Genomic DNA, 27,349 nt, shown 5'->3' with positions numbered 1-27,349 from the left:
GAGGGTTGACATGTTGTAGGGTTGTTAACCAATGTCATAAAACAATATGTGTACTACTGTTTCATGAGAAACTATTTGTTCTGTAAGCCTTCACCTGACGTACAATTAAAAAAATATATACACATTTACTTAAGACACTTGGGAGAAAAACTACTGTATTTCAAACAACAGACACTTCCACAAAGGATTTCACATAAACTGGTCATTTATTAGCATCATCACCGCTTTACATAACAGGTTTCCAGTAAATAATCTGAGTTGCATGGAGGTGACAGAACAAGTTAAGGTTCAAACACATGAACAGTAAGTTCTTATTTTTTCCACTCATTCTTGTCGTAGTCCCACTTGGCAGAAAACCCCTCGATCGGGTTGCCCTTCATGTCGAGCATCCTCTTGGTCTGCTTGGCCACCCACTCCTTCTCAAAGGTGTGCGGGACAGGGCCGTACACTACAGTTCAAAACAATGGTATGAGGCAAGGCAGTCTTTACAAGTGGTTTCCAGGCCAGTGAGCTAGGCAGGTTAAGTCTCCCCACACACTGGCAAGCCACTCAGACACACAGGCCCTCAGTTCTGGGCACTGACAGCTCTTGGTATTTCACAATGATTCCTTTGTTTACAAAATAAACTAAAACCAGAATATCTTCTCTATAGGAAGTAGATAGTAGGATCTACAGACTAGTATCCAGCACATACAGAACCAAAGATGACTTGAGAGATCAAATATAGGAACAGGGTCTGTTATTAACCCGCAACCACATTCAAATCAAAAGAACAGGTTATACCAATTCAGAGTGAGAGAATGCCTATTGTGCCGGATAGAGAAAACCCAGGAAAAGGAGTGCTGGAAACCCTCTAAGCAGAAACCCTGAGGTCTGAAGCCCCAGAACACTGGTCACTGAGATGCTGCCGTGTAACAGCCCCTAAATGACTGCATTCCCTTCTCTCATGGAGCCTTCCCTAAGCCAGCAGTGGGTAGCTAGCTGACTGCGTTACCAGATACACTGCTACTAGGTGGGGTGTGCTGGGGAAAGTATGGAAGCATTTCCACTCCAGACAAGTGAGCCCCATGATAAATAAGTCAGACCCTGGCTTATAAGTCAACCTCCCACAACATCAGCTAACGCGAACCAGTGTCCCAAGACCTGGCAAACAATCCCAAGATGGACCCTGGAATGGAGGTCACCATCCTGTGTTGCCAACACGGCCTGGAGGCCACTCCCATAGCCCACCAATGGGCACCAGAAGATAGAGCTGTCCTGTCTGTGGGTTTTCACCCGAGACCTTCTTGAGGCACCCGCTGCCCTTTCCTCTCTACTCACCATACTGCTTCTCCCAGATCAGGAGGAGGGCAGTGAAACCGATGAAGAACAGGGCACCGCCCAAAACCGTCTTCCACTCATTTGTGCTTCTATTCATTTCCGCAAAGCTCTCGTTGAATTTAAGGCGGTACACTGGAATAGAAGAAGAGCCAGTTTGCAGGCAGGAGAAGCTATGTGGACTGACAGTTCCTTTTTCCGCCATGCTCAGCGATCTGTCCCCAACACAACTCATCTGAGCAGGGGTGAAATACGGCACTGGGTGCAGCACGGGCCAGAGGACACCTCACGTAGACACATGCACATGCATGCTCAAACACTCATGTATGAATGTGGTCTCACGTTCTCACACACACTCTCTTACACACACGTGCTCACACACGCCCACATACACACAAAGGGTGAAGGAGGGAAGAAAATGCACGTAGTTTGCTTTGGGTGAAAAAAAAATCACTAATTATTTCTTTAAATTACAGCGTAAAGCTCTATTAATTCATGCCTCTTTAACACCATACAGTAAGTGTTTGCTGATCTTTTTTCAATAATTGACAATAAACAAAGTCACACACAGCAAATGCACTGAGAGGCTGCAACCACACATTTGAGCCACTACCAACCTCAACCTTGGCTGCTCTGCGCCTGTGGCCCAGTGCCTCACTGTGTGTGTATACACGCGTGCATGTGCACGCAGCTCCATAACACGGAGAAAAGGGCCTTGGTCAGGACCTAGCCAGCAGGCAGAGCAAAGAATGGGGGCCAAAGGAACAGCCCCAAAAGAAACACAACATACCAACCCCTGTACTCTGCCATTCTCTAGGACAAAATAAAAAAGTAAAAATAAAAACCTGTTGCCATCAAGTCAATTCCGACTCATTGTGATCCTACAGAACAGAGTAGAACTGCCCCATAGGGTTTCCAAAGCTGTGATCTTTACAGAAGCAGATTGCCATATCCTTCTCCCAAGGAGCAGCTAATGGTTCGAACCACTGACCTTTCAGTTAGCAGCCAAGTGCTTACCTACTGCGCCACTAGGGGCAGAACTCATACCCCAAGAAACGAGTAAAAACTCTCCCTCTCACACACACTTTCCAGTGATGCCTAGCAAAGTGCTATTTTAACCAAAATAATGTAATAGCCAGTATCTCTTTGGATCGAAGCACTTCGTATGTATCACCTCATTTAGTCCTCCCAAAACTCCTAGGTGGCAAATACTGTAATTTTTACAGAGATGACCACTGAGGCCCAGGGTCACTTGCCAAGGACACACAGGGAGTGAGAGTGGTGCCAGGATGCAGAACCAGGCAGTGGTCCTCGGTACGCAGTTGGGCAGGCACTGTCCAGGGTCACAGAATACGCACACCACAGTGGTCAGCTCCCACTGCACATCCTCCCCACAGCTCCAGCAAGCAGTGCTGCCCCGGCGCCCACCAGCCTCAGGTCGGCTTCCACTGCTGAAAGACCTATCGCAAGGGTGCACTTTAAGGCCAGGGAGGCCTAGTGTCCTCAGCTAGGTAGCTGGAATTTAGCGCACATGAAAATTTTGGTAGAGAGACGGAACTAGCAGCCACAACAGCTACAGGTCCCAGGCTGGAGCCTAAGGAGGCTTGAGTTAACCTTGTCCAACTCTCTTTTAACAGAGGAGAGACTGAGGCCCAGAGAGAGAAAGGACTCAGCCAATGTACCACACAGCCAGCGCAGAGCAGGCTGCAGACCCAAGCCCCTATCCTCGGACTGTTGCTTTCTATTTAATGATCCCTGGTGAGGACACTAGGCTACAAACCTCAATGCCAGCAGAAATCACAGGACAAAGAAACCTATGCGACTATGTGTCCCTATGTGATCTAGAGAGTACACTTTGAGGACGGAATTTCTCCTCCTGCAATCTCTTTGGAATGGTGGCAGATTGCCACATAACATCTTTACTGACTAAATGTCTGTTCTCTATTCTTACGTTAAGAAAGCAGGTCCTAGGAGATGCTGAGCTTCTGTTGATGGTGATGGAAAAATTCGGGAACAGATAAGGGTGGTGGCTGAACAATGTAATAAACATAAGTAATGTCACTGAATTGTACATGTGATGATTACTGAACAGTAAATGTTTTGTTACATATATATTTACTACACACACAAGAAGGAAAAAAAAAGCAGCTTAATCAAAATCAAATGTTTTCCATCTTGGTCTTAAAAAAGGGGGACTACAGCAAAGCCATGGCAAAATCCTCCGAAGCAGCACTTACTTCCTCTCTAATCCTAAAGGCAACAGGAAATAAAATGGTTATTTCCAACCTGAGGCCAGCAGTGCAGGTGGGCGCCACATCAGCCTTGATAGCCATTCCCTACAGCACTGTTTCCTAATCTTGCCAGATCAGAAAACTCACCTGGGGTGCTTGTTAAACAGATTCCTGGGCCCCGCCCTAGGCCTGCTAAACCAGTCACTGGTTAAGACAAATGTCACACTAAGCCAAGACTAGAACCCAGGGATCCTGACTCCCAGCTGCTTTTCAACCCCCCCACCCCCCGCCCCAGGCTGCCCTCTGCAAGGCTGACATGCACGCCTGACCCTCACTTTCCTTGTGGGGGGGCGGGGTATTAAGAGATGGGTCTGATCATGAGATCATGAAGCCCTTTTCTTCCAGCTCCGTAGAAGCTACAGGCAATGTCAGAATTGAAAATGTTACTATTAAACAGATTATGTCAAAAGGGGTGTGACTGTAATTCCCATAAATACCCACATTCAACTTTCTCGTCAATGGAGAGGGTGCTCCAGGCGGCCTTCTCCTTCTCTTTCAACGCCTTCTGCTGGGCAGAAAGGTTCTTGACATGGGCCACATCAGGCAAGGGATAGTCACGCCGGTCGACATACGCTGGGAGAGAAAACTCTTCAGACTTTACAACACTTCCTAAAAACAAATTGAACAGATGTTGTAAAATTCACAAAGGCCAAAAGTCACAAAGTGGTACTTCTAAAAACAGGGACAAGCACATGGGCCCACACACATTGGAAACTTCAGACCTCTCAGGGACCATGACTGCTTTTTGCAGACAGCTGATGGGCCATGTGTGGGACAGGGAACAGACTTGTTCTGCATAGCCCCAGGTGACAGAATGAGGCTGGTGAGCAGACAGTTCACAGGAACTACTTCCTATCACAGCAGAGGCCTGCCAGTCCTAACTGCTGACAAGCATGGGCACCTAGCCCTCCTGAAGTGGCACACTTCCCACCACTGAGAGCAGAGATGGACAACTGCTCTCAGGGTTCCCGGCCCTGGACTAGAGATAGGCCTAAATGAAAGCCCTTCTTATGTAACCCAAACTAACAAGGAAGAACAAAGACAATATACAATTCATAGAAAGAACCAAGTATTCAACATTCAGAAACAATAATATATGAAAAGATGGTTCCTGCAGCTTTGTTTACAGTAGCAAAAATACTGGAAGTACTCTGTGCTCAACCGAGGCTGAGTGAAAAAGATTATGGTATCTCCCTAGACCTGTGTCATGGAGTCATCTGCTCATTTATTCCACAAATATTGGCCAAGCACCTACTCTGTGCTAAGCATGGTTCCAGATGCCCAGAGGTGGGCGAACAACAAATCTAACATATATTCAACAAATTAAACGAAAAGGCAAGTCTCAGAACAATATTTTGTTTGTATAGACTCACACGTATGTGTAAATAAACACACAAAAAAGTCCTAGAAAAGGAAATCCCAAATTGTTACCAACGGCAGGAGAGAACTGAATGGGGACTTTTGCTGTTTGCTTCTCTGCTGTTTTCGGGCCTCAAAAGGAGTGTGTGCACGTATATCACACAAGAGGGGAAAAGCCTGACAGCAGTAAAGAAAGGCATATCTTTTCATTTAGGATTTTCCCACTGCTGAGTTGTTTCTGTAGTTCTATCCAACATGTGCAAAAACACTGTGTGTTCCAAATTCGTTTGGAGGTAAGAAAGGTCCTGCAAAAAAAATTGCTTCCCCTCCACTATGTAGCTTCAGTTATTAAAATCTCCCAAATCGTGTTAATAGTGAAAGAAAACATTAAGCCTTAAAGAAAGTGGTATAATTTCTCTAGATGCTTATCTTAGCCATGCAAGTAGTTAAGAGTACTTACATATTTATACCCAATCTCATCCTCAAAAGTTTTGAGGTAAAGACTAAAATTTTCTAATTTTAAAATTCTAACATTCTACTAGAATGGTGAATATACTAAAAATAATGGTTGTAACTGAAAGTTGTTAGCAAGTTCAGCACCCTGCCAAAAGGTTCTAAAAGGTTTAAAGCATTCAACACGTCAGTTATTAAAAAGAGACATCAACTAGGATGATGAAAATGTTAAAAAATTGTTTGTGATGATGGTTCCCAGCTCTGTGAATAATTAAAACCCCCCGAACTGTACACTTCAAATGATTGTATGTTGTGTGAAGTACATCTCAATGAAGAAAAACTAGATGTAAACTCTCATAACCTCATAGCAGTCTATGCATAAGACTACATTTTCTACAATAGGGTTGCCGGCCAACTCATGGTCTCAGGGATGCCAGGGGTCTTCTAGGTCTGGTACCCAAACGAATAGGAAGCAAAAGCAAATGTTAACACACCAAACATTCCTTAAGAAAAAGAGAAAAATAAAGGGTTTGAATTTTAATGCATGCTTATCGTTTCTGTCTTCTACACTGAGGATTTCTTGTTGCTACTGAGTGCTCTGCTGGTACAACCTGGTGAATCTGAGCTCCCGTCTCGATCAGATAACTCACCATACAAATACCCAAGCTGACCACAGTGGCTACCAACGGTAGCCCATATCGTTTTACTATTTTATATTGAGAACAGGTTTGCATACTACATATGACATGTAGAGTAAGAAGTTAAAAAATAAAGGATGGGATATGTCCAATGGACTGCAGTTTTTCATGTCTACTACGTGCTGAAATGAGACATGCAAGGTCTCTGCTCTCAAGAGGTATACATTCGAGGCAAACAGATAATACACAGATGCACAAATAAACACACAGCATGTCAAAGATGTAAGAAAAACAAGGCAGGCGGTGTACGACAGCAGTGTCTTTAGAATGGGGGGGGTCAAGAAAGAGCCTTCTGAAATAATATTTGCACTGAGAGTGGATGGTGTGAAAGGATTACCCAACCATAACTCAGTGGCTCTGACGCAGGAGGCACTAGCTTGATATATCTGAAGGACAAAATATAGCCAGGAGGCTGAGGCACCAAGCAAGCAGGGAGAAGTGGTTTTGGCTGTTTTTGTTTTCTAAGTACTGTGTGATGAGATCAGAAAGGCAGGCAACGCCAACTCAAGCAAGATTGCTTATAGGTTTTACTCTGGGCACAGTGTGAAGCCACTGGAGGTTTCAAGAGGGGAAATGACCTTGTCTTATTTTCCCTGCCAAAAACAATGCCTAATGAATAACCCATGACCATTATGCCACTCTAAGGGGCTACAAATTGGCTTTGTATAAAAGTTTAGAATGACCACAAAGGGGCATGAGGAACTCTTGGGGTGATGGAATGTTGTATGACCCCATGGTAGTGGTTACACAACTGTGTAAGCTTGTCAAAATTCATAGACCATTATACCTAGAAAAGGTACTTTACTTTCTGTAAGTTATACCTCAAACTAACAATACAAAAAAGCTAAGGAACTATATCAGCAAAGCCAAATTACAAACAAAATGTAATCTTTGTCATAACCAAGTTCCTAGGCTTTTAATGAAGGAGGGTTTCTTTCAATATGTATTAATTAAACAAATAATTTTTTCTTTATTACTTATTTAATGATAGAACTATTTAACAATGCTCTTACTAGAATTGTCTGTTTTGGAGATTGTGTCCATAGTGTTATCCTGGGCAGTATAATGAATAGAGAAATATGACAGTATCATCAACTGAAGAGCTCAGGAAGATGTCCACATATAAAACAGTTATAGGTAACAGTGGTTACCAGTGATGAAGCAGTAATGCATAAGCCTTCCAAACCTCAGTACCAAGCAACCCGCCAACTAATTCACATTTTCGTTCTTTTGCTTGCTCTTCCCTTTGTCTGAAGTGCCATTCCTCTCTTGTATGTGAGGCTAAAGCTACGCATCCTTTGGTAAAGCAAAACCTCTCTTTCCTTAAGCCTGGTTAGGGCTAAAAGCTTCTCAAGTGCTACTATCTCTTACTAAAATGCACTCTTCATATGTCTGTCCTTCTCCAGATTGTAAACGTTCATATCTTGTATGCTTTTTTACTCTCAGAGCCTAACAGTGTGTGGTACAAAGAAGATGCTTGATAATGCAGAACTAAACTTGCTATGGGCCAGGCACTGCACTAAGCTCTTTATGGAGGAACAAATTCCTAAATTAAATTAAATAGCTTGTCCAAGACAGAATTCAAATTTAAACTCAGCTTGGTCTATAAAGTCTAATTTCATTCACTTCCACCACCTCTATAATGTAAACAGCACTGAAGATAAGTGGTTGGGAGTTTTGTAGGGGAAAAGATAATTAAGGTCAGGTATGGTGGAGAACACTTTGAATGAGGTGAAACTTGACCTGAACCTGAAAAAATGGGCAGGAAGAAAGGAAAGGGGTAAGGAAAAAAATCAGTATAAGCAAAGATTCCTAATACTCCTAAATTCCGAACCATGCCCTGTTGAAATATCTAAATCTCCCCTAAAGTCTCTCAACAGCAGCGTCAGGAGCTCAGTCGTCTATGTTTGAAACTCCAGTGCCTAGGAGAGGACCTCATCACAGGAACAAAAATGAAATTTGTTCAGCTTATTTAAAAGAAAATTATACTTACCATGTGCACGAACACACACCGAGGTAGAAAAGGCTCGCTTCCCAACTAGGCTAAATACCCTGGTAGCCAACATTCTGAAAGATAAAAACGTACACCTTCTCTATGAATGAGGGCAAACACCTATCAGGAATGATTCTTTCCGTCCCAGTGATCCTGGAAGTTCATCCGTTATTCTTTGTTTCTTGTTTCGTTTTTCTGCTTCTCCCCAACATAAACGACCCATTATTCATCACTAACTCACAAAATAACTCAGGATAAGGTTTTACAGCATGTTCTTATGCAGTTTCGTTATAAACCAAGCACCGTAATACAGGCTTCAGGAACTTAATAGAAAATTAACCTTAAAAAAAAAAAACAAGTAGAAAAAAATGTAATAAGGAGACTTTGAAAAAAGTCTGTGTTGCCAGGATGGGCCCCATTCTTTGGAAACAGTAACAGCTCACAGGTACTGGCATGCATTAGATTCAACTGAGCATTTGTTGCAAGTCTAATACGTGTATATACGATTAGAAAGCGCAATCAGGGAGAATACTGCAAAAACGGAGCGGCCCACGTCAGATTCCTGCACAATGGTGACCTAGATGACCCAACTCTCACCTGGGCTCTTTTTGATTCAGGCCCATCTACCCTACCCACCCACCCCTCCTTAAAACTGAACCCTTCAGACGACTGCTGACAGTGAAAAGGATCCTGAACGCACTAAGAACATAACCCCATTAAGGCAAAATAAAAAGTTACGACGTCAGGGCTGAACTCGCTCCAATTTCGCTTCTTTCTCCTCAGGCGTGGGCCGTGCCTTCCAGATAGGGAAGTGGAGCGCCTCTCTGGGAGCCCCGTTAAACCCGGGCGGTGGCGTCGAGACCGTTGGAAAAGGTGAGGGCTGAGGCTGCCGCGGGGACACCGGGACCGCCTCCCGCGGCCCGCGCACTCGACCAGCGGGCACCTCAAGGTCAGGGCCCGAAGCCAGCCTGGGGCCGCGTCTTGGCAGGAGAAGCCGGGCCGAGCGCCTCTGGGCGGCACGAAGGCCGCGGCCCGGCAGCCCCCGAACCCGGAGCCCCCGCGGGCGGGAGTCAATGTCACCGGACTCCAAAGCCCAACCGCCGCGTCCCGTTCAACACCGAGCCGCCGGGCCGCCAGCGCAGGCCCGCTGGCTCCTCGCGCCTCGACCTGTCCCGGCCTAGCTGCGCGGCGCCTGCCGCCCCCAGCCTCACCTGCCGCGACCGCCCTCTACGCCCTGGCTGCTCGCGACCGGAAAAAAGCGAGACCGTGCCGCGGAGCACCACGGGATCGAGAAAGACTCCACCCCGCGGCCGGCCGCTCAGAGGTCACCGTGGAGAGGAAAGAGGTTAGCGCAACGGACGTCGTAAAAAGCCGGGTCGCGCTGCTTTCCGGCAGGCGCTGGAAAGACTGCTTTCCGGCGAGAGTCGCGAGCGAACAGTCCGAGGCGCGGCGCCTCCTGCTTTCCGGAGGAGGGAACCGATCTCCGAGGAGTCGAGGCCAGAGCGGAGCCGGGCCTGTGGGGCCTCCGCCAGCCTCGGGGCCGCTCCAGGGAGTCGCCGCCGTCTCCTCCTACTTCTCCTCTGAGGCGCTGCGCGGCCGGGTAGCGGGTCCAGGCCTAAGCCGCGCTCCCAGGGCCTCCCGGGGCCGCCCGGGCTCAGCATGCCCGGGGTAAAGCTGACCACACAGGCCTACTGCAAGATGGTGCTACACGGCGCGAAGTATCCCCACTGCGCCGTCAACGGACTCCTGGTGGCCGAGAAGCAGAAGCCGCGCAAGGAGCATCTCCCTCTGAGCGGCCCGGGCGCCCACCACACACTTTTTGTGGACTGTATTCCTCTCTTCCACGGCACCCTGGCCCTCGCCCCCATGCTGGAGGTGGCCCTCACCTTGGTAAGCACCTGAAAGGGCGCTTTCCCGCCCTCAAATATTCCCCGGTGGAATCCAGGAGTTCAGACACGTTTATAAAGGCAGCGTTGACATCCAGGCACACTGCTCCTCTTGGATGTGCTTTATCCTTGTGTAAAGAGAATTTGTCTGTTCCCATTCAGAGCTAGTGGCTTACCTAGACTGTTTCCATGGTTTTAAAAGCTAAGGGTTTTTTGTGAAATTAAAAAGTAGGAACAGGCGTATCTTCTGTCCAATGCAACATTTTCTTGTTCTGCTTGCAGTGACTGCCTTATTGAAGTACAATGAGAAAAAAAATCAGCATACACATAAACCGGCTGGTAATTTAATTTTAAGCAGTCATTTTTGAGTTATTGTGACAAATGAAGGAAAAAAAGGACCATCTGTAAATTCCGTTGAGTGATTAAAACCTTAGGCAGAAATGAACTGTAGCCTCAGACCTACATACCTGAGCTGAAGTAGTTTATTTTTCATTTAAGTATAAATTATGATGTTAAGTATTAGTTAATTCATTCAAAGAGTAGTTAAATTTGAGAAAGTGTAGGTTGAAATCCTTTCTCTATGCGTCAAACTAAGTAAAATGAATCCATTCATAATTAACCTAATTATAACCTCCATATAAATTTCTGGTAAGCCGGAAGTACTTTTGGGGAAATAGTCATGCCTAAGGTTACTGAGCACATATTTGAATGTTTGTTAAAATTAAACTGAGTCGTTGTGTGACTTCTGTTTCCTCTTAAACTCAGTTTCTTTCTTAGAACTGTATATAGGTAAAAGTTAGAAGTCACAAATACTGCTCACCAGTCTTAGGTAAGTCTTATTCTCTTGCTTGAATATTCAAGTGAGAAACAGGAAAATTTCATCAAGTTGTTCTAGGCAGGAGATAGATAATAAGTAGCTAGTATTTACAAAATCAGCCATTTTAAACTCCTGAAGAAATGTGTTACACGTACCAGCACAGCACTGGGATGTGCATGTGAATGTTGTAAATGCAAGTCTTTCAGCCAGTGGTCTTAATCATTCTGTTGTCAAGGGGATTGCAGATGATTGGGTATGTGAAATGCATTGACCTGCAAGGAGCCAGATTTACCGGTAGTGGGTTATACAGGATTATCCATTTATCCAGTTGTAAATGTTTCCTGAGTGCTTGCTATGTGCTAGGCCTGTGCTGGGGGAGGGATATGGCAGTGGATCAAACACAGTACCAGCACTTGAACTTGCAGCAAGCCGACAAGTACAGTCCTGAAGATCGAGTGCCATATATGGGGTTAACTGAAAAATGGTGAGGGATCCCAGAGAAAAGCCAGCCAACCTAGACACGTGGAGTCAGGGAAGGAAGGCTTTCCAGAGAGATGTCCAAGAGGTGGCCCAGTGGGCCAGCCATAGTGACCCAGGGGATGGAGAGAGAGCGTTTGAGGCATCAGCATGCGCAAAGCCCAGGAGAAGTGGGGTGTTGGGGAAGAGCTAGAGTGTGGAGTGTAAGGGAGCAACGGTAGAGCGGGGTGTGGAGAGGTAAGCAGTGGGCAGGCTGCAGAGGACCTTGTAGGTCAGTTGAGGGATTTTGGGCACCATCCTGAGGATGGAGAAGCTACTGAAGCCAAGCTGTATGATTAGATGTGTGTCTCTGAGTGATTGCTCCAGCCTGCGGTGTAGAGGGTGTTGAAGACGGGCATATACGCGACTAGAGATAAGGAGGTCAGGAGGAGGTCAGGGCTGTGGCCTACACTGAGTGCAGTGTGGATGCGGAGAAGGAGACAGATCAATGGGAGCCAGGAGGGAGAAGCCACAGGACTTGGTGACTGATTGTACGTGACCCTAGGGAAAGGAAGTGTGGGTGACACCTTGGTTTCTGCCTTATGCGCTGGGAGGACAGCAGTACCATTCATTGAAGGAATAGGCAGAAGCAGGTTTAGAGGGGTGGTGATTATATCTGTTTGGGACATGTTGAGTTTGAGAGGTTCAAATGAAGAAGTCCTAGTGCTGAAAGTTGAAAACTGGTCTTGAGCTCAGAAGACAGATGGGCTGGAGGTGTAGATTGGGAGCCAGTAGCTCCTCAGTGACACTTGAAGCCATGAGAGCAGGTCATATCTATGCCTAGGGACAGTGTGTAGAATGAGAAGAAAATTATGGACAGAAGTCTGAGGAGCTCTGACTTTTATGGGGGTAGGTGGAAAAAGAGTCAGCAAGGTGGGAGGAAAAGGTATGCTGCGTTAAAGCCCATCATCTGTGGAATTACTGACCAAAACACAAACAAGACTATATAGTCCTATTAGAAATATCTGAGAACATCTTAGGAGTTCTGGGTGGTGCAAATGGTTAAGTGCTCAACTGCTGGCTGAAAGGTTGACAGTTCAAACCCACACAGAGGCACCTCGGAAGAAAGGCTGGGCGGTCTGCTTCTGAAAGGTCACAACCTTGAAAACTCTATGGAGCAGTTCTACTATGTACACGTGGTGTTGCCATGAGTCGGAATTGACTTGACAGCAGCTAACAACAAGAACATCTTAAAGTCAGGCTTATACTTACTGTAAAATGTCAAATACTACAAATTCTTCTCATTGTTAACTAACTTTACAGAGTTAAAGGGTTATGTTCTTATTATGAGATATGGATACTAGAGAGAATTAAACATACTAAGTATAAATAACTGCATTTTGAGTCAGTTTTACATGAATTTTCCTCGGTTCACTTTATCTTCAATGTCATTTATCCACCTATACTAGTCCCAAGGCAACCACCCATGTGTCAGTTTGTCATACTGTGGTGGCTTGTATGTTGCTGTGATGCTAGAAGCTATGCCACTGGTGTTTCAAATACTGGCAGGGTCACCTATGGTGGACAGGTTTCAGCAGAGCTTCCAAACAAGACTAGGAAGGAAGACCTGGTGATCTACTTCTGAAAATTAGCCACTGAAAACCCTATGGGTCACGACAGAATGTTGTCTGACATAGTACTGGAAGATGAGCCCCCAGGTTGGAAGGCACTGAAAATACTCAGTGACCAAACAATGGACTTAAGCATACCAACGATGATGAAGATAGTACAGGACTGGGCAACATTTCATTCTGTTGTACATGGGGTTGCCATGAGTCAGAGCTGACTGTACTGCAACTTAATGACAACACTGGCCAAAAGGAGCAGGGCTGCCTCCCAAATCACTTACCTGGGGAGGGAAGATGCCCAGAAGGAGTCTTGATTCTAAGACATAAGGTGGGGCACTACTGCCATCAGCTTGTCTCAGAGTGAAAGGGGCCCTGCACAAGGCCCAATTCCCATCTTGGACACCTGCCCCCATTACACTCTGCACTCCAGGCTTCTTCCTTTTAGCAGTTCCCCAAATGTACCCTTCAGTGTTGGAGTAGATCCTGTGGAATAACTAACTTCTTTTCAATAAAAACAAACAGCTGAAGTGTTGTCCCTGCTTAGCAGTGGCTGTTTATACTGGCTTTTATTTACCACAAGTTTGAGTTGTAGCTTTAGCGGTTGACAAATATCTAAAAGATGCTGATTGGGTACGAATTAAGTAACTTTCAGGGGAAAGTTATAGAGGAAAATTCACAATTTGAGTCCATCCAAAAGTTTTGTTGTTGTTAGCTGCCTTCGAGTCGGCCCCCAACTCATGGCAACCCATGTGTTACTGAGTAGAACTGCTCCATAGGGTTTTCTTGGCTGTCATCTTTACCAAAGCAGATCGCCAGGCCTTTCTCTCATGGAGCTGCTGTGTGGGTTCAAACCACCAACCTTTAGATTAGCAACTGTTTGCACCACCCAGGCTCCTGTATTACAGTTAAGCTATTTAAATTTATCTCATTCAACTTTTGACTTAGTAACTTTAAAACCTGAAGGGAATGAAAAATTTCAGTGTTTTAAGCCCCAGAGAACTCATCATTGAGCCATAGTTTATCATTGTATCAGCCATGGAAGACGTAATTTTCATAAAGCATCTAAATCCATACGGCCGTATAAATGCAGCCTTATTCTCATGGCCCTTTTCTACCCAGGGAGTTTCATGTGGAAATTATTTTTGATAAGTGGGATAGGCAGACTTGATACGCAGTCCATCAAAGGGCAACATTAAATTCCTTTGATAGGCTTTCATTATAATTTTCCATTTAAAAAAAAAAATCCTGCATTTCTCTGTGCTTTTTTTTTAAGTATTTATGTGTATTATCTTATTTATCCTTACAAACCTTTGACGTAGGTAGTGAGGGAATTATGTCTAATAGCAAAAACCCATAAAATGTTAGAAGGAAAATTAGCATAAACCTGCCGTTCCTCTAAAGCCCTTTTTGTCCTTTTCTTTCCTGTTGATTTTCTAGTACTTTCTATTACTATCTGCCCAGAGGGCTTTCTTACCTGCCTGTTGGCCTAATCCCCAGGGTTTCCCTGTAGAATTCTTTCAGCTCTGCCCCTAGGTGTGCCTTCTTGGGCTCTTTCCTAAGCCCCCCACTACTGTCAGCCCTTTGTTTATCTCCAGACTGGTCACTTGCTAGCCTGGGAATGCCCTCCTTTCAGTTCTTCCCCCTGAACTTGACCCTCTGTCTTGTCCCCATTTACCTCCAGAGCTCTTCTTCCATGGATCCAGCTCCTTTCAGCACCATAGATAAGTTCAACACTGACTTGAGAAGGAGCTTTTCTTCCCCGCTATTTTTTGACTCAGCGAGGCCCGCTTATTTCTGCACACAGGGAGGCTCTGCGAACACCCTCACCTTACTGGTTGTCAGGCCCTCTCAGAGAGCGGCTCCCTTATCAGTTCCTGCCTTGCCTACTTTATGGTTATTGCACGTCACATTTGATAGGTAGTAGTGCTATCAAAATTATAAAATGCCTCACACATGCAAGATGTTAGCAAGTTTGCTAAGAGAAGCTGCTGTCTTTGTGCAGAGACTAATTGAGAATGAGCAGGTTGGGCCCGGTGCCTTTAATCATACTCCTCCATGTCTGGAATGGAACAAACCAGAAAGGACAGAGGACCACAGGCTTGTGCTGAAGTGAAAGTGTCCTTCTTTTCCTCCAGTAACAGTGAAAGAAACTGCAGGAGTAGATGCAAGACTAGAAGGCGTCTGCATTCAGAGTCAGTTTTACTAAGTTGACAGGAGGTTTCACAGAGTTTTATCCTGAACTTTTATTTTGATTTTTCACAAGGTGCATGATAGGGTCATGGGCATCATAGCAGCAAGGTAAGGAGATGGGAATGGATTCATTAAGAGCAGAGATCAAATGGAGGGAGCAAGCTGGCTTTACTGTGGAGGCTACCACTCAAATCCACTATGGTTTTCATTGAAGAGCTATCTGGGGTTACTGCAGGATTCTGGAGCCTCTCTACACTATTCACCCGCCCATCCCCTCCCCAGCACTTCTCATCTCCTCCCGCACACCAGGTTTTATTCTGGACTCCAAGTGATTCTGACCTAATGTCTATTTCTTTGTTCTAGAATATGGAAAAAACCCTTCCCCTCTTCAGCCTCCTGCTCTGAGCTCTGGTGGACTACTGGATAGCCTTGAGTCAGTGCTCTACTCCTCACTTTCATGGTCTGCATTCCCCAGTGATGTGTTGATCTGCACAGCTGTGGGTAGACTGTCCACACGTGTCATAGGCATTCATACAGACATATATAAAACCAAGCCAGACCTTATATGCCTGGTTCACTTTTAGGGCAACATCTTCAAAGAGTTCTATTAGCAGTTTGGTATCATGGCATTGTTTTTCTACTGGAGTTTGGTTGGGCCCTTGGGGTTTTCCATTAGGAACTTGCACTTCATCAGACACCATGGAAGGTGAGGCATGCGCTGTGATCATCACCGTTTGTTATAAGAGTCATCCTTCATGTCCAATACTGGCTTTGCTCCCAGTGTACTCCAGAGAGTGAGGGCAGGTGCAGGGTGACACTAAATACATTTACTGGAGACGAGTCCTGAACTATTGGTCTAAGCCTGGGAAAGGGATCTAGGAGACAGCTTAGAATGCTCATCAAGAACTGTTGTTGGGGATCACCAGGACATAGTCAGTACCAGAACAGTGTACCGTCATGTGCCACATAATGTCCGTTCCGATAATATCCAACCACATGCACATCCATGGTCCCGAAGGTTTCCCAGTCCCCACAGTGCCTCCTCCCTCCACTCCTCCTGGCTTCATTCACCCACCCAGCAGCTATGCTGCCCTTCACACCTAGCACAGGGCAGTGCCTGCCACCACTCCTGTCCTAAACCACGGGCTCTGGCGAGGTTGCTGGCCAGGCCCTGGGCGCTGCAGGCTCCTGGCGGCAGTGGCTGCACATGATCAGGAAGCAGCCACACCAAAAGGGCGGTGGCAACCAGGGCTGCCAACACCAGCTATGCTCCTAGCACACCCACACCCACTCCCTGCCTGGTCCCCAACCACCTCTCTGCACTAACACCCCTCCACACACCCCTGCCCTGTGCTTGGGTGTGCACAAAGTACAGAGTCCTGATCAGGCTGCTGGCACAGCCTCTGCCCAGCCTGCAGCCACACACCTGGTAAAGCAAGCCTTATGTATCCAGTGGAGAGAGTTCTTGGGGTTTGTCTGGTGGGCAGACAGCAGTGGGAGCTGCTGGGCCAGGCTGCTCTTGTTCCGCAGGCAGGCAGAGGGCGAGGCTGGGTGTGTAACCCAAGGGACTGCATGTGTATAACATGGTGTTCACACAACACCCAAATTGCATACCGTCCTATTTCACAAAATGTATCATGAATGTTAAATAACGCATGACTGCATCTGAGCCTTAAACATAGCGTAGCTGCAGGCTGAATAATGGATGCCTAAAAAAGATACCCACATCTAATCCCTAGAATTTGTAATATGTTACCTTACATGGCAAAAGTACTTTGTAGATGCAATTAAATCAACCCAAATCCATTGCCATTGACTCGTGGTGCCCGTTTAAGACAGTAGAACTGCCATATAGGGTTTCCAAGGCTGTAAATCTTCAAGGAAGCGGACTGCCACATCTTTCTCCCACAGAGCAGCTAGTGGGTTCAAACCACCAACCTTTTGGTTAGCAGACGAGTGCTTTAACCACTGTGCCATCAGAGCTTTTGCAATTAAATTAAGCATCTTGAAATGGGAGATGATTCTGGATTTTCTGGGTGGGCCCAATGTCACAAGATCCTTATAAAAGGGAGGTAGGAGAGTCAGTGAAGGAGAAGTGACAATGGAGGGAAAATTCTGAGTGATTTGGGACTACAATCCAAGGAATGTGGGCAGCCTCCAGACACTGGAAAAGGTAAGAAGCAGAATCTCCCCTGGAGCCTCCAGGCAGCCCTGCTGCCCCATTTTAGACTTCTGACCTGTAAGATAAGAGATGTGTGTGTTGTTTCAAGCCCCTGATTTGTAGTCATTGTTACGTAGACAGTAGAGAACTAAGACACTAGCCAAACCTAGAATGTCATTTAGAGTTCTGGCCTCTGGGTATAAGGACAGCCAGCACTGGAGATCCAGGAGAGGCAACCGGTGTGGGTACAGCTGAGGGTGACTCAAGGGAGGACACACTCAACAGACCGCTCTTTTCACTGGAAGCATCAAGGCTGAGAGGGCTATGCTAAAGGACAGGTTAATCATATGGGTTTGAGTTCGAGGAATAGCGCCAAATCCCCAAATTTTAGAGCTAGGCTATGGCCTTTGATACTGCATAGAGGTCATTGGAGAAGAAATGAAAGAAAATGCTGCTCTAAGCAGTGATAGAAAGTTTCTAAAATCACTTTCTTTAAGATGTAATAAAAAAAATATAAACAGTTTTGGAGTAATTTGCAGCAAAGTTACAGTGATAGAGCCATTATAAATATTTAGGGGACCATTACCCTAATTTTTTGAGTGGATGACCAGAACATCCAGTTGGTTCATTGAGCCCTGGTTTTGACCCAATATGGTAATTTGTAAGCTCTTGGGTGGCCAGAATTATGATTTTAATCCTCATGTGAGCCAGGGAACCTTGGCCTGTGACTTATCTTGTAATGTCTGCTTTTAGTCATAAAGGAGACTCCAGAAGCCAGAAAACCCCAGACCAAAATCTAAGAAAAAACAGTAGGGTTGTATTTAAATTTAAGTATGTATATATTTTTAGCCAGTTAATTGACTGCAGAAGAGCGAGGTACCAATTTTGTTTTCCCTTCTGAGAACTGAGAATAGAATTTATTACAGTTAATAAAATTCCATTACGGTGAAACGGGGTGATCTTTTGTTGTTTTTAATAACAACATTAGACCTGCAGGAAACTAAATCTGATGAGAGGAGTGGCATTATAAAACAAACTAAAAGAAAGTCTGTCCCTGCACTCCTGCTTAAAAGCATACCATAGGGAATGGACTGTGTGAGCGTGTGCACCCCTTCCTGTACCTGCCCTGCCCACCTGCATAGCTGTTTCCCCACACCCCAATGTGAAGAGTTTTTCATGGTACATTGCTAGGAATACTGAAACATAGTATAAGAAGACTTGGGTAAATTACCGTTCTGGCTCTGTTGCTACCTAGCTGTACAGACGTATAACCTCTGAGCTTTAGGTTGCTTATCTATAAAGGACTTGATTTAAATGTTCTTGAGGATTTTCCAGCTCCAGAATGCTCTGGTTCTTTATATTGTAAGAGGAGGTGGGTAAAGATTGTCTTCCTTTCTAGCTCCCTACAGCGCTGCACCCATTTAATACGTGTGGACATTGGGGCCTATCGCTGGACCTGGGGAGGGAGGTCATTGCTGTTGTCCCCCACCCTCTCCTGGTGGTTACAGGGGCCTCTCCATTGGCTGAAGCCTCATCTTGGAGAGCAAGGCACCTGTGCCCTTCCTGTGCTTCCTTGCTCGGCCTACTGGAGACCGTGGGAAGCAGATTGGGTTGGGTTTTTCCTCCAGTGAGCACCTGTTTCATTTTCTCAGTTTTTCTTCTGGTGAGCAGGATCCAGGGATTACTATATTGGGTCTTGTCCCAGCATTTGGGAGCAGGGGTCTCCTGTGTTTATGAGACTTGCTATTTAAGGGAAAGTCATTCATCTTTTCTTCCCAATTTTTGTTCCTCTTTCAGATTGATTCATGGTGCAAAGATAATAGCTATGTGATTGCTGGTTATTATCAAGCTAATGAACGTGTAAAGGATGCCAGGTATGTCCACGTGAAAACCCCCTGGTGATTGCAAAAATGCTTACGGGGCAGGCAGATATGGTCTCAGAGGCGCGCTCTGACCTCTGCATTGGCTCGACTTGAGCGAAAAATGCAAGCAGAGAGCCCTCCCTCCCCTCTGTGCTTGTTTTTAGTATGTGAGGGAGCTGTATGTAGACAATTCCAAACAGAAATTCTGAACATTTATATTATATTTAACTTTGGGTTCTGTTTTGTGTCGTCTTTGTTTTGCTGAAAGGAAATGCATGCAACGAAAGCAGCAGTCAGGGGCCTGCGATTTCTGCCTCATCTCAGCCTTACTTCCCATCCCCAAGCCAGGCATGACATAGGGCAGACCATTGGGAAGCAGTACTATTTTAGGGCAAATAAAACAGCTTTTAGGTTTGGGGCTCTTGGGGTCTGGTGCTATGAAGATATGGTGTTTGCTGCTTCCTTTCTGTTGGCCCCTGGTTCCTTTGATCTTGATAGTTCCCTCCCTGTGGTTCTCACTGATGAGCAAGGCTGAGAACTGCTTTCTGTCTGCATCAGTCTGGTCTCCATAGAAGAGCAGAGGCACACCAAAGTAGGATAATTTGAGGCTCTCCACACAGGTGTGGGCAGTGTGTAAGAGAACTCAGAGGGTAGTACAGTAACCCAGAGCTTATGACAAAAGCTATTACCATCCCTAGGCCTCAGGGACAAGAGGAGGAAAGAGCTGGGTAAAGAAGGCCACCTTGAGAGAAGCAGTGACCCTTCTTCAGGGGACACAGCCAGCCCAGTGTGACCTCGGAGCAGGGAGGGGGGCAGAGGAGTCACAGCCTGGCCTACCTGGTTCCCCTTCCTCTAGTTCACTCCTTTCCCTCTAGCACTCCATTGGCTGAGCCCACTCAGCAGCCAGGGGTCAGATGGAAAACATCCTGCACAACAGAAAACAGGAACCAACACCAGGATAGGATGCCCAGATAAGCCTTCCCCATGTTGTTGGGTAACACACACTGGCTCCAGGTTCCCAGGAGTTCAGGGAGGCAGCAAAGAGTTCCATTCCAAAATGCCCCCAGGAGTCATGTAGTTACATCCATTTGCCCAGCACAGACGAGAGGTGGTCTCCATAGCATGTCTGGAAACAATACAGTCACCTTGTGACCAGTTACTGTTATCCTCACGGATGCACCTCAGAAACGTAAACCTCTGTCCTTAGAGGACTGGTTCCAGTCTCAGGGCTCGGGTAGGTGGAACAACCAGAGAAAGATGGGCTCAAATGACTCCTGCCAACAAGCTTTGCTGAGGGCAACTCTGTAGACGCTGAGGGTTTTGCCCACTGCCTCTCTGACTGTTCCTCCTCTGAGCCCATGCATGGCGCTTGTTCCTCCTCCTCTGGGGCATCCTTTATTAACCTTGCTTCTTCTAGGACCTCCTCTCTGTATGATTTCAGCGCCTGCCTCCCATGTCCAGATGACTAGTTGTCTGCATTGCCGTCTGAGCTAGAACCTGCTCGGTCAGTTCCTGTCTGTACTCATCAGATTGACTGTATGGAACATCGGCCATGGGCCAAGCTCTGTGCTAGCGAGAGAGACACAAAGCTATAAACTTAACAGAAGGATACTGCAGATGCACAAATGTAGTGTATGACGTGACCGTGCTGGGAGGGTGGTGAGAGGGCTGTGACATCAGGCAGCAAGGAGGAGCTACTTCAATTAGTATGACCAGGGAGGTCACGGGGAGGGGCGTGTCCTGTGAACTAGCCCTCAGGAATGGGTAGGGTTCTGTCAGGTGCAGATGTAGAGACCAGGAGGTGAGGGTGTTCCTGGCAGAGGGGGGACAGCATGAGAAAAACACAAGTGGAAGTGCATGGGAAACTGCGTTTGGGCAGTAGTGTGGAGTGCGCACATGAATGGAAATGGTAGGAAGTAACATTGCAAAGGTAGGTTGAGGCCACGCCCTTGAGTTCTTAAATGCTCTAAAGAATTTTGAACTTTGTCTCCAGTGGGTGGCTGACATTGAGAGGAGGGCTTTTCTAAACTGAGCAGGGCTTTCTCGCAGCCACTCCTGCGGACAGGAGTCAATTGGTAATGGCAGCGGATGGTGAAGTTAGTTTAGACTCTTCACTCTCCCATCCCAAATCCATGCTTTTCTTGGTCACCCCCAATACCCTGCACTGGTGCCCCCTCCCTGCCTTCCTGCCCATGCTTCATTTGGCTCAGGGCCTCCCCATCTCCTGCCTCTGGCTAACCTCATTAGAGCTCCTCATTCTCCTGCTCAGTCCCTGTTGTCGTACTCTTCATACCACCTTCTTCCAGAATTCCTCAGTCTGTGCCTCGCAGGAGGCTGCATCCCCATCCAGACGAAGCCACCACTGGGTAGGCCCTGACTGGGGACTAGGACATTAGCCAGAAGCAGCAGAAAGGTGTGCCCAGTAGCCCTCTGGGTGTGCTCCCGTGTCTAATCTGCCCTCCAGGTACCGGTGCCAGGGAGGAGTGCACCTCTGGGAGCCAGCACTGCACCCCCACTGGGCCTTTTTGCAATGTCCCATCGAAACCTTATGACAGTGCTCGGGAAGGGAAGTTCAGCCAGGGAACTTCACAAAAGCCGCTCTGCTGACACGTGCCGGCACCTTTCTTAAATAACTATTTGCTTCTACCTGGAAAACCTTCCCTTCTCTCTTCAGCCAAACCTAGCTGAAAATGTGCTCTTGTTTTAGAAATATTTCCTGTACTAAGTGACTCACTGGTCAACCTCCTTGGGCCTCAGTGGTCATTTCTGTAAAATGGGAGTAAGACTGTGTGAGGATGAAATGAAACAACATGTAGCATGTGTAGTTTTGTGATTGGCTCAAAGTGGAGGCTCTGTTACTATTACTGATCCTATGATTACTGTTTTCAAAAAAGGATCATTCAATTGATGTTTTAGTGTAAAAAGAAGTTTGAGGTGTTTTTAACTGTTTTAATCATTTCCTAAACTTCGGGCTGATGTATCAGGTTACTATATCATTTCATCATTGCTGCTGTTTTACTTCATAATTACCATCTCACATGGGTGTATTTCATTACGTGTCGCAGTGCCCTGGCCTGAGGTAAATGCTCAATAAAAAGCTTTCAAATGGAAAATGCAAGCTATCAGTTACCTGCTGAATGCCCAGCTCTGTGCTAGTGCGAGGAAGATGAGCCAGATGTCTGTCTCCAGGGCACCTGCAGTTTTCTTTGGCAGATGACTCCTCATGGGGACAGGGACTGGACACAGACTAGTAGGAAACCAGGTACTGATCTGAATGCCAGAGTGCAACAGTCTTATTCTCAGGAATGGGGTGGATCGTGATAACATAATATAAACGGGAAAAAATATGAGCAAAATTGTCAACTCTTTCAAATACTCTGGGGATCATTACCTACAACTTTTTTTTAAACTTCTTTCAAAAGAATGAATCTGAAATTTTAGGTCTTAGGCATCTGAAATGGTAGTTTTTGTTTTTAGTAAATGTTTCTTGATCCCCTTCCAAATAAAAGTCGTAAAATAGTGTGATAATCATAAGTGTTAAGAAAAATAGCTTTATAAGTTCCCTTGTGGCAAAAGGCTGTATTCTTTTTGCTTCATGTGTCCCTAGAACATAGCACAAGGAGCCCTGGTGGCACAGTAGTTAAGCACTCAGCTGCTAACCGGAAGATTGGCAGTTCAAACCCACCAGCGGCTCCATGGGACAAAAGACCTGGTGATTTGTTCCCGTAAAGATTACAGTCTAGAACCTTATGGGGGCAGTTCTACTCCGTCATATAGGATTGCTAGAGTCAGAATCGACAGCACCCAACAACAACAGAACACAGCACAGGCACACACTTACCAAATATTGACTTCTGTTCCCTTTGTACCTGTGGCATAAGTGAGTCAGGGCTGGCTGAGGTGCAGGGGGATTGGCGATCGGTCCTGCTGTGGACCAGGTGAACAGGCGCAGGACGGCAGCAGGGTCATCTCTTCTGACAGCTCCGTGTCCACTCCTCACTGTCTGCCACCTTAGCTGCGGGACCTGCCTGCACACTGACCTTTCACTGGGAACCTGAGGACAGGATCCCTGGGGTCTGTCCTTGTTTCTTTTTTCTTAACACAATACTGCAGATTTATAGCGGGCATATCACTATAAAGTGTCATTTTTGATGATGGAAATGGAATAATTAGATAAAACAGTTTTTCATGAAACATTACTGTTAGGGGTTGAATTGTGTCCCCAAAAAATGTGTGTCAGCTTGGCTAGGCCATGATTCCCAATATTGTGTGACTGTCCTCCATTTTGTGATCTGATGTAATTTTCCTATGTGTATAAATCCTAATTTCTATGATGTTAATGAGGCAGCATTAGAGGCAGTTATGTTAATGAGGCAGGACACAGTCTACAAGATTAGGTTTTATCTTGAGTCAGTCTCTTGAGGTATAAAAGAGACAAGCAAGCAGAGAGGAGAGGAGCCTCCTACCACCAAGGAAGAAGAACCGGGAGGAGAGTGCATCCTTTGACCCAGGGTACCTGCACTGAGAAACTCCTAGACCCAGGGTAAGATTGATAAGTAGGACTTTCCCCCCGAGCCTAAAGAGAGAGAAAGCTCTCCCCTGGAGCTGGTGCCCTGAATTTGGACTTCTAGCCTCCTAAACTGTGAGAGAATACATTTCTGTTTGTTAAAGCCCTCTACTTGTAGTATTTCTGTTATAGCAGCACTAGATATCTAAGACAATTAATAATGTCCTTTTTTCAGCTCAGTCATAAAGGAAGGATTGTAATTGTGTATAGTGTGCTTCTTTAAATAAACTCAAAATAACCCATTGCTGTCAAGTGGATTCTGACTCATAGCGACCCTGTAGGACAGAGTAGAACTGTCCCATAGGGTTTCCAAGGAGTGCCTTGTGCATTCAAACTGCCGACCCTTTGGTTAGCACCTGAACTCTTAACCACTACACCACCAGGGTTTCCAAACTCAAAATAATCCATGTATTTTTATGCAAAAAAACAAAAAAGTATAGATCAGTCTCTGCCTCAAAAACCCAAGACTCTAGTCACAGAGGCAAAAGAAGTTTCACAAAAAGAAAATGGTATACCAAGGAGTAAGTGCTAGAGCATTTTAGAAATAAACAGAGTTTAAAGAAGGGAAAATGAACTTCCTCAGGGGTAGCTTGGAAAGGCTTCATGGAGAGGATGGCCTGTTTGTGGGCATTAAAAGATGGGTAGGAATTCAGTAAGCAGAGATTGATGTGGAAGGAATCAGAGAAGACAGCGAGTGTGAGCAGGGAAAGGGTAAATGAGGGAAAGGACACACAGACACACAGAGCTCCTGTGAATAGGAAAGGCAACTAGGGTCTAAGGAGGCTTTGACATACCAGATAGGAAGAACCTAGAAATTGTGAAGCAGTGAAGCAGTGTTAGAAATCCATGCAAGGCAGTAGCATGAACAAGACGGGTAGCAGGGAGAGCGCAGGAAGCAAAGGCAAGGAAAGAACCCACAGCACTCGGGAGTGATTGAGTCAAACAGGAAGTAGGCCAGTCTGCCTGGAGTTGGGACTTGAGCCAGAGGCCTTGAGGCGGGGCAGGTAGGAGTTTGACCTTGGGCTTGTAGGTAGGCTTAGAGGTTGTGGATCTGCAGAGGCATGGGGAGGAGGCCAGATTACACAGAGCTGGCAGTGAGGAAATGGAGCATGAGGGAGCAAGATAGCCTATTGAAGAAGTTTAAGAAATTTTGTTGAAAGGGAAGAGGAAAGTTGGACAGTGACTAGAGGGAACTGATTAAATACCTTTGGTTTGGTTTTGTTTTTTCCCTAAAAAGAAGACTTACGCAAATTTGAAAGCAGAAATGAATCCAATGGGGAGAAAGGATAAGTCCCCAGAAGAAGCCAGAGTGGAAGGGCCTGTGAGTCCTGAGGATGGTAGAGGAGGGATGGTGTGGAAACCACTCTATAATTAGCTCTGTCCACTCTAGGCAGGGGGTCATCGTTTACCAAGTTCAGGATAGGGCATGCCCAGAATTTGCAAGCAGAGATTTGGAATGGCTTAAGAGTTAAAAAAAAAAAAAAAAAAAATTTTTTTTCAAGGTCCCTTGTTTGTCAGCAGCTGGGAGTTTTCTGTTGCTTCGTAGACGATGATGTCATATTTGCTAGTGTGCAGATGGAAAATGCAAGTTCTGAGGGCACCAGGCCACAGCTTGGCACAGTGGCAAAGTACTCACAGCTTGTTCTCCACAAGGTCCCAGGCAGCCTTTCTCCTTACAAGATGCCTCTCTGGATCCCCTGCAGTAGGGCTTCCTGGGTGGAATGAGGCCAAGACCTGCCTTAAACTTGCTCCCTGTGGCCTTTGCCACATCCCTGTCCTCTCACAAGTCATCACAGTGGGACTGCAGGTGCCGAGAGCCACTTTAAACAAGCAGCAAGGAGACACAGCTTGTTGGCTCTACCAGTCTTTTAATTACCTCTCGTTAGTTCTTGGAGGCATTAATGATGCCACCTTAGGTGGGCAATGTTAAATGGCATTAGGTAGGATGTGGGAGAACTAACTGGCTTTTCTTTTGTAGTCCAAACCAGGTTGCTGAAAAGGTGGCTTCCAGGATTGCTGAGGGCTTTAGTGACACAGCTCTCATCATGGTACGTCACTCTGGGCTGCTCTATCTTTCTGCACGTGCAATGACTAGCAAGTATCCTCTTGCTAACGTGGCATTTTATTATATAAGTACTCTTGCTTTCTGTGGATACTTAGATGAATTTCCCTTATTAGACCATTGCCACCTCTTGCAGTCTTTTCCCAATTGCAGCTTTAAAGTTGTGGAACAAGAGGCTGTGGTTTGAGTACCACTGCAGTCACAGCACAGGGGCATCCAAAAAGGGTTATGCTTTTAGGTTCAGCGGTCCTCCTGAGTGAGGTGTCATGCCAGCAGCATCACCACCTGGGAACTTGTTAGAAATGCGGGTTCTCAGGCCTGCCCCCCCACCCCCGGCCTACTGACTCAGAACAACTGAGCATGGGCCCAGCAGTTTCTGCTTTAACAAGCCTCCCAGGTGAATCTGATGCTCTCTAAAGTGAGAGAACTAGTGAATGAGAACACCCAGCACAGCCTCTTGGGGAGAAAGGAAGGAAGGAGTTGAGCAGATAGGTGAATTCCATCAAGAGCGTTGTTAAACAATCTCAGTTCCAAGAATTCTAACAGTGAGGGCAGAAGTAATGTTAGGAAAGTGGGGGAAAAAAATTGATATGAAATACATAATATTTATCCTAATGAGCCCTGGTGGTCAACAGTTAAGCCCTCAGCTGCTAACCAGAAAGTTGGTGGTTTGAACCCACCCAGCAGCTCTGCAGGAGAAAGACCTGGCTATCTGCTCCCATAAAGATTACAGCCTAGTAAACCCTATGAGGCAATTCTACTCTGTCACATATGGGGTTGCTATGAGTCAAAATCGACTTGATAGCACCTAACAGCAATGACAATATTTATTCTGCATAACCAAATTGTCTTTTGGTATGATTCCACATGTCACATCTGCAGTGTCAGCACACCTTAAGGAAGGGTTTCTGCTTTGAGCCATTGTTCGCATTGCTGCCTAAGAACTTGTGGAGAAGTGCCTCGCTCTCATATTAGCTATCCATTCACTTTTATGTCCTTTGTCTTTGCTCAGGTAGACAACACGAAGTTTACAATGGACTGCCTTGTGCCTACGATCCATGTGTACGAACACCACGAGAACAAATGGCGGTGCAGAGACCCACACTAGTGAGTGCTGACCAGCCTCATGGCTCAGGTGTTCTGAGGACAACCCGTGCCACAGTACATGCTGGGGTTCATGCCTAGGCACCCTGTTCCCACAGGAAAGCCAGTCCAAACCTCCTTGGATTTCTAAGTTAGTGTGTTCTCCAGAGGAGTTTACAGACCTTTCAGATCATGAATATTCCTCGACTCCCCTGGAAGACCAGGCCCAGAGGGTTTCTGAGCAGTAGAGAGGACATACGTATCACTTCTGTGTTCTATCACCCCTGACCCCAGAGAGTCTTTCCCCAAGCCAAACCCTCTGTCCAGCCGTGTGGTTGGGTTTCTCTTATATTCATTCCAAAAGCATCAGTCATCTTCCTCTAGCTTTTTTTTCTTAATTGTACTTCAGGTGAAGGCTTACAGAACAACTAGTTTCTCAGGAAACAGTAGTACACATATTGTTTTATGACATTGGTTAACAACCCCATAATGTGTCAACCCTCTCCCTTCTCGACCTTTTTTTTTT

At 46.0% G+C, this 27,349-nt stretch overlaps 2 protein-coding genes across 3 annotated transcripts in view; one reads left to right on the top strand and one right to left on the bottom strand.

Annotated features, from left to right (window-relative positions):
* Positions 1 to 189: 189 nt before the first annotated feature.
* LOC101351241 (cytochrome c oxidase subunit 4 isoform 1, mitochondrial) lies at positions 190 to 9,405 on the bottom strand. Its single transcript, XM_004377738.2, has 5 exons — positions 9,323 to 9,405; positions 8,112 to 8,185; positions 4,050 to 4,217; positions 1,321 to 1,452; positions 190 to 448 (listed from the first exon to the last, which is right to left on the bottom strand). Exons 2-5 carry the CDS (start codon positions 8,182 to 8,184, stop codon positions 312 to 314), a joined length of 510 nt encoding a protein of 169 aa, XP_004377795.1. The 5' UTR covers position 8,185; positions 9,323 to 9,405; the 3' UTR covers positions 190 to 311.
* A 125-nt stretch (positions 9,406 to 9,530) lies between these two features.
* The window catches only part of EMC8 (ER membrane protein complex subunit 8), a 19,679-nt gene continuing 1,860 nt past the window's right edge, over positions 9,531 to 27,349 (top strand). Inside the window, exons 1-4 of one of the 2 annotated variants that reach the window (XM_004377737.2) lie at positions 9,531 to 10,001; positions 19,047 to 19,123; positions 25,657 to 25,726; positions 26,753 to 26,847. In XM_004377737.2, the coding sequence (XP_004377794.1) occupies positions 9,771 to 10,001; positions 19,047 to 19,123; positions 25,657 to 25,726; positions 26,753 to 26,847 (473 nt within the window). In that variant the 5' untranslated portion in view covers positions 9,531 to 9,770. The remainder of the gene's footprint in view (positions 10,002 to 19,046; positions 19,124 to 25,656; positions 25,727 to 26,752; positions 26,848 to 27,349) is intronic. The other variant, XM_023732555.1, reaches the window with a different exon arrangement.

Source organism: Trichechus manatus, unplaced genomic scaffold (assembly GCF_000243295.1).
Source record: "Trichechus manatus latirostris isolate Lorelei unplaced genomic scaffold, TriManLat1.0 scaffold00053, whole genome shotgun sequence".
Classification (NCBI taxonomy): Eukaryota; Metazoa; Chordata; class Mammalia; order Sirenia; family Trichechidae; genus Trichechus; species Trichechus manatus.
This window is presented reverse-complemented; position numbering and strand designations above follow the sequence as displayed.